The sequence below is a fragment of the Geotrypetes seraphini genome, chromosome 4 (assembly GCF_902459505.1).
Source record: "Geotrypetes seraphini chromosome 4, aGeoSer1.1, whole genome shotgun sequence".
Lineage (NCBI taxonomy): Eukaryota > Metazoa > Chordata > Amphibia > Gymnophiona > Dermophiidae > Geotrypetes > Geotrypetes seraphini.
In genome coordinates this window covers 141,490,540-141,497,674 of record NC_047087.1, presented here as the reverse complement: position 1 = coordinate 141,497,674, position 7,135 = coordinate 141,490,540, and the positions used below count along the sequence as shown (strand labels likewise).

Here is a 7,135-nt window from a genome sequence, read left to right as displayed (position 1 = left end):
GTACACCGCTTTAACATGCGTGGCAGAAAAGGCCCTATAGAACATAAGAATTGCCGCTACTAGGTCAGACCAGTGGTCCATTGTGCCCAGCAGTCCGCTCACGTGGCGGTCCTCTGGTCAAAGACCAGCGCCCTGAGACTAGCCCTACCTGTGTATGTTCCGGTTCAGCAGGAACTTGTCTAACTTTGTCTTGAATCCCTGGAGGCTGTTTTCCCCTATAACAGCCTCTGGAAGAGCGTTCCAGTTTTCTACCACTCTCTGGGTGAAGAAGAACTTCCTTATGTTTGTACAGAATCTATCCCCTTTCAATTTTAGAAAGTGCCCTCTCGTTCTCCCTACCTTGAAGTGAGTGAATAACAACCTGTCCTTTCCTACCAAGTCTATTCCCTTCAGTACCAATAAGCTATAAACCATCTCAAATTCAGTAACCACGTTTAAGTTATCTTTCTTTGAATCTTCCTAGTCATTTTCATCATGATCTATTCTAGATACTTAATCTTCTGGGGCTTAACTTTAAAAATAAATAAAAAGTTAAGTTTGGGGAAAGGGATATTGCACCCATGGGAGCAGCCTTGAACAGAGCAATCTTGTAAAACTTAGCATCAATGATAGGATATAAACTGAATAATTGCAACAGTTCTGGGGACCTCTGAGCGTGGAAACATTCACATTACACCCTCAGGTATTTAAGAGTTAGTACAACTACTACTTATTATTTCTATAGGCTACTAGACTTACACAGCGCTGTACATCAAAACATAGGCATCCCTGCTCAGAGCTTACAATCTAGTCAAGACAGACAAACTGGACAAGAAGGTGCATCTATACCAGGGGTGGGCAATGAGGGACGGAATCCAGTCAGGTTTTTAGGATTTCCCCAATGAATATGCATGACATCCATTTGCATACAATGGGAGGCAGTGCATTCAAATAGATCTCATGAATATTCAATAGAGAAATCCTGAAAACCCAACTAGATTCCGGCCCTTGTTGCCCATCCCTGATCTATAGGCGGTGCTCAGATGGGAGAAATAAAGAGGGAACGATAAGACAAATCTTGGTGATGGGGGAATTACAGAGGGAATTTTAAGACAGCTATTGGTGCTTAGCCAGTGGGTTGAAGTTTGGGATTGAAAGCAGCTTCAAAGAAGTTGGCTTTGAGTCTGGATTTGAATACTGCCAGAAACAGGGAAGGGGTAAAACGCGGACCTCACGGACCTGACGGACCTCGCGGATCTAAACCCGTACAGCCTTAAAAATCTGAGGTCCGTGTCGGTCCGTGTCCCTGCCGCTTGCACTTTCTGTCGCTGACAGATCTTGATTGAGATTTTAGCGCTGACGGATCCTTCTCAGCATAGGGAGGGAAAAGTGTTAGGATCCGTCAGCGCTAAAAATCTCTTCCAGGTCTGTCAGAGCCAGAGACTAGTGCTGGAGTTTGGAGACTTCTTTTCCCCGCTCTCTTGGCTTCTGCTCTGCCGCTCCAGCACTAGTCTCTGGCTCTGACAGACCTGGAAGAGATTTTTAGCGCTGACGGATCCTAACACTTTTCCCTCCCTATGCTGAGAAGGATCCGTCAGCGCTCAAATCTCAATCAAGATCTGTCAGCGACAGAAAGTGCAAGCGGCAGGGACACGGACCGACACGGACCTCAGATTTTTAAGGCCGTACGGGTTTAGATCCGCGAGGTCCGTCAGGTCCGCGTTTTACCCCTTCCCCCAGAAACAGAGCTTGACGTACCGAGACAGGCAGTATTACAGAAATAGCACAGGGTAGTGGAATGGGAATCTACAGCCTCTTCATTTGCTCTGAGGGTGAGCTTTGGAGGCGGGGATCGCAGTTTCTTCCGTAGCGTGGACGCTGGTGGTAAATCAGCTTCAGATTTCTATTCGCTTGGTGGTGTGATAACCATTGTGGTTGGATGAACGGCACCATTTTACCCGGTCCAACTGATGCTCCTAGGATTCTAGTTTCTGTCCTGTTAGCGAAGCTCCTGGGACCCGTCGTCCCGCATTCGCCTCTCCGCGGTAGAAACGTGACCCGAGCAGCTGAGTCGGGCACTCACAGGGGCAAAGCTGCCGGCGGAGTCCGCTGTGACGCCCTCTGCTAACAGCTGCAGCTCGGGTTGGGTGGGACCGGGGCGGGGCTTAGCACCGGGGCGGGGAGCGGAGGAGGGGGCGTCGACGCATTCGCGTGGATAGTGAAGGATCCGGACGTTTTCCGCATATTCGAGTCCTTTTCCTGACCTCCGGACACTCCCCCGTGCAGATAGAAAAACAAAAAATCTGCACAGTCCGGAGACATCCGCACAATTGACAAGGCTGGCTGTGGCGAGCCTGCTGCCTTGCTTTCCCAGTTGGACTGAAAGGCTAGGACGCAGGCCCTGGAGAGAAGAACACTTGAGCTGCGGGTCGGATGCTCCAGGACCAGCCGAGATGATGCTGTCATCATTGTACCCTTGTGAGCAGGCGGCTGCGAGTCTGGGCAGGAAAGCAAGGGACTAAACCCTGTAGAAATTGCTGACATATTAATCGTTTGCAGCTTTTTAAAGGCAATTTGATAGTACAGTTGAGTGCATGTGCCATTTAATCTTACATTGTTAGGGAATGTCTGATGGATGATAGGAGCTATGTCGATGGAGGCTACTGCCTTTTGAATAAGAATTTTGTCAATTCTCTGGGATGACAATACTTCTGGTTAAAGACTTAAAAAATGTAACTAAAACTGTCAGGGGAAATAGTTCTTTTCACCCATCTCCCTATACTTAATGCAGTATAAAATAAAGACACACCTACTATATTAGTTTCTGTGGTATAGGAAAATGAATTCTTAAAACATTTTCAGATCTGCCACATGCACATGAAGTGTGTCAGAGTTTAAAAAAAAAGGAGGGGGGATTTATGAATTATTTTGAGGACAGCTAATATTTCAGAGTTGGAGGTGGTTCTGTCCTTGCATATCTGGATGCAGAGAAATGGATGGTTATTATGAAATATTTTAGCTTTCATTAAACATCTATAGATGATGTTTTGAAAGAGTTGTTAATTTTTTCCAGCACTTAGGGCTTTAGTAGGCCACATTTAAAGCCCTTGAAAAAAAAAGTTTGTCAGAGCATCTTTGTAGAATGATATAGGAAGCCTAACAGTAGTTTTTGTTCAATTCCTTCCTAATAGGTGATTGAAAGAATGGGAGAAGATTTGAGTTTGCTATAGGACACCTCCTCTTGGCCTGGGTTCTTCCTACATGGAAGAATGGTGATTAGCTCAGGGACCCAGTCGTATGAACGGACTCTGAGCACTTCCAGTGATGTATCTGATTGGAAGGCAGAACAGAGGAAGCACTGTGAGCAAAATGGAGTTTGTCTGTATTCCTGTGTCCCTCCTTCTTCCTCTCCTTGTCCTACTGTTTCACCATCAAAGGCAAAAGCAACAACAAAACTCAAAGGCACGAAAAACGCAGAACCAAGGTCAGAGGTCAGGAGGTCCTCAGCATGCCCTTTGTACAGTGGGCACTGTACCTGGATGCGCCGTAGTGAGAGCACTTGTACAGTTAATAGCAGTGGTAGTGGTTGTGCCAGAGGGCAGATCCGCAGTGCAGCATCCCTACCTCATTTAGCCAGGCCTAGCAGTGGAATCGGACAGCGTGGTGGCAGCAAAAGTCCTTGCTTGCTGGTGGCACTGAGGCCTTTGAATGTAGATGAAGAGAAAGAAAAGTTTTTCAAGTCCAATTTCACCTACAACCCTCAGTTTCAATATGAGGAGCCATTTCCCACAGCAGTGCTGACAAGATACAGCGAAGCATCAAATCAATTCAACAATCAGGTAAAAATTCTAGCAACGCACAGGCAGAAAACTTTTGGATTTTTTTGCTTTTGTTTCATTTTTAGCACATGCTGAAATATATTAGTGTATGCTATTTCATCTAGATAGTTATTATAGAAACCCTGTTCATGATTTGGACATGCATAAACTGGTATTTAAACTCGTATATTGCATACACATTTAAAACCCAACTGTAGAAAGCCAGAATGTACATGTTCAAATGAAATTGCAAATACAAGCCAATAGCAAGAGGGTATGATATGTGTGTATTGTGGATGGGACAAGGGCGGGACTAAAATGCACATGTGTATTTTCCATTTCAGAAGAAGGATGCATGTTTATGTCCTCCGAGATCAGCATTTGGATTTACAGCTGCTCCTGGGGATGTCTAGGTTAATTAAAGATGCTTGTATTGGAGGGTTTAGAGGAGGGTGCCCCTATAATCTTCCAGTGTTTTTTGTCCTCCCATCACACCATCTTGAGACTGACACTGGGAAATATCAAGCTACGTGACAGCTTGGAGAAACATACATGTAGGGCCTGATATTCAAAGGACTTATTCTCCTAATTTTTGGAGTTATGCTCATAAATTGGCCTCTTTGAAAATTCACTAGGGCTCTTGAAATTTCACTGAACTCTTAAATTTAGGAGCATAAAAAGTTGGTAACGGGTGGATTAGGGCAGGGAAAAGACATTAGGAGTTTTTTTAACATTGATTTTCAGTTTTAGCCTTATAAATTAGGCTAATAAATCTAGGAACGAATGGCAGGCCAAAATTATGAGCAAAATCTCCTAAATTAAAAGATGAATATCAGCTGAAAAGTTATGCTCTGGCTGACAATAGGGCACAAATTTAGGAAGCCAGCTTAGGAGCTCAAATTTAAGAGCTAGAGTTTTCTGAATATTGAGCTCGTAGATTTCTGAAATGGAAAGCATACACATGTATGTGCTGATATGTGAAAGAATATTTGAAAAAATGTCCAAGTTGTTAAAGTCGTCTGGGTTGCGGTGGGGCTGATTAATTGTCCAACTTGAAAATGGTGATTGATGTTAAAATGACTTTGCATGTAAATTAGTTTCACAGAGGTCTGCCATAATCCCACCCCATCTGTTGTTGGAAAAGTGACTTTGACACATGTGCAGAGCCTGCAGGGGAAGTGATACGAACGGGGTCCATTTCTTGGTCCCGAAACCGCCCTGCACACACCCTGTCGCTTGTTCAGATATCTGGAGGCAGTTCCCTTAGGCAGGAAGGATTGACTTGTCCTAAAGAAATTGCCTGTTTATTATTAGTCTTACATCCAGTTTTATACATGGGTCAGTGGTATTATATCTGGTGACAGGATACATAAACTTCAAAGAAGTAATTAACACAAGAAAGGGGTGTAGGGTGGGTAAACAGCATATGTGCTTCATTGTCTAAATCTAAAGGTGCTGTCTTAGCAACAGTGTCTTATCTAAAGCTTCCTTTATCTCTCTCAACCAGAGCATAGCTGTGGAAGGGTCGAACCTCCATTGTCCCAAGCAGCTAACTTCATTAACAAAATTGAATAACCCTGTCTCAGAACAAATCAGCAGAATCAACACAAACTGTGTCTGTGTTCCCCAGCACAAATAGAGCCAGAAAACTTATAAGATATATGTATGTCCCTTCAATCCCCTCTTACGTCATGAAAATGACATCATAAATGCACAGCATGAGCGTGGAGGGAGAGATATTCTAGATATGTCTCTTGAGGAGGGGGTTTAGGAGCTGTAACATGAGTCAAGCCACACAGAAAAAGTCTAAAAATTACATAAGTAACAAGAATGCAGATAATAATAAAGATTATAACAAGAAGAAGGTCTTTTATCCATCCCTGCATCCAACTAAAATACTGATCCCAAGGATTAGATAAACCAGAATTATGTTTAAGTTCAGCAGAGAGTTCTTCAAATTTTTTAATGGCCATAGTAACTTTACCTGTGGGACCTGTATTGTCAGGAATAAAGGTGCAACAGGATAAAGTATTGGGGAGGATTTTACAGACACCCCCCTTCTCAGCAAGGATCATATCCAGGGCCATACGATTTTGGAAAGCCATCTGAGAAGTGGGGCCTAACTGATCAGCAATACCTTGCAAGGCGTCCGTAGAGTAATTCACAAAGCGTTGCTGATTATAATAAATGTAATTAATCCAATCAACATTCTTATTGATAGTAATAAGGGGAATAAGGGACTCAAACCCAGCCTTAACCTAGTCTCAGGCCTTGAATTCATCTGGGACCCCTCTTGGGACCCCTAAAGCATCTATGTATACATGTGGATCAAAACTACCAAGGAGATCACGTTTATGTCGAGGCAAAGGAGAGGGGGAACCGTGTGAATAGGAAGGATGTCCTTTAGAGAGGATATGCAGGGGCATGATAACTTTAGCTAAAGCGCACTGGCCTATCCACTGGCTGGGCAGTTTAACACGGAGCCGAAGGTCTCCACAGAGCCAGTAAATATCACCTAGGGTGAAAATCTGATGCTGCAACAGTGAGGCATACCTATAATCCAAGACAGAACAATAACCAGGGGGAAAATTGCCTAAAAAACTACCCTGTGTCAGATTAGAAACATGACATGTGTAATTACCCTTATAGATGGGAACGGCTATGTCAAACTTTTTCTGTCCAGGCAGCAAGGGTATTTGGAACGCCACAGCGCACAAAGGGGATCGGTAAAATTAGAGGAGGTATTGGTAAATAACCCAAAAAAGCATGGTTGGATACCATGAGGGAGGTCCAGAGGTACAGTTCCTAAATGGGGTCTAACTTGAGCACATATGTAACAATTACTCTAATTATATTGATCAGCAGTGAATTTCATCCATTCTAACCAAAGGTTACGTTCTGAAAAACCTACCTCAACAGCCATAGTATCTTCAAAGGTGGGGTTGGCAATAGCCATCATGTCAGTAAATTTATTTAATTTGGGGGCTAGTGGATTAGTATTTTTGGGGGCCCCACAAAATTGCGGGAGAGGATGAGTGGAGGTAGATAGATTCCGTAAGTAAAACTGGCGGGGCAGATAGCTAGACTCACCCTTAAACCACATGCCCATAACGTACATACTTTCATCAGTAGGTCTAGGGTTTTCAATGGTAAGAGAAAGCTTAATAATTTGTTCAGGAATACTTTTCCTATAACAGTTTCCGACCTTATGAAGGGTCATACGGCTAAGCAGAGATTTACCATTTTGGTCCACTCTTTTCTGAGCACTTTCTGGTTTATAAGCCCAGTCAGTGCCAGTGTTCCACCCTACCGCTCCCCAGGATGCACACTTATCCCCC

The 7,135-nt window shown here is 43.8% G+C and overlaps 1 protein-coding gene across 4 annotated transcripts in view; it reads left to right on the top strand.

Moving 5' to 3' along the window:
* Positions 1–1,707: 1,707 nt before the first annotated feature.
* Positions 1,708–7,135, top strand: part of KIAA0895L (KIAA0895 like) — a 45,997-nt gene continuing 40,569 nt past the window's right edge. Inside the window, exons 1-2 of one of the 4 annotated variants that reach the window (XM_033943185.1) lie at positions 1,708–1,811; positions 3,171–3,818. In XM_033943185.1, coding sequence (XP_033799076.1) covers positions 3,249–3,818 — 570 coding nt within the window. In that variant the 5' untranslated portion in view covers positions 1,708–1,811; positions 3,171–3,248. Of the gene's footprint in view, positions 1,864–2,177; positions 2,565–3,170; positions 3,819–7,135 lie in introns of those variants that run through there. The other 3 variants (XM_033943184.1, XM_033943182.1, XM_033943183.1) reach the window with 3 other exon arrangements.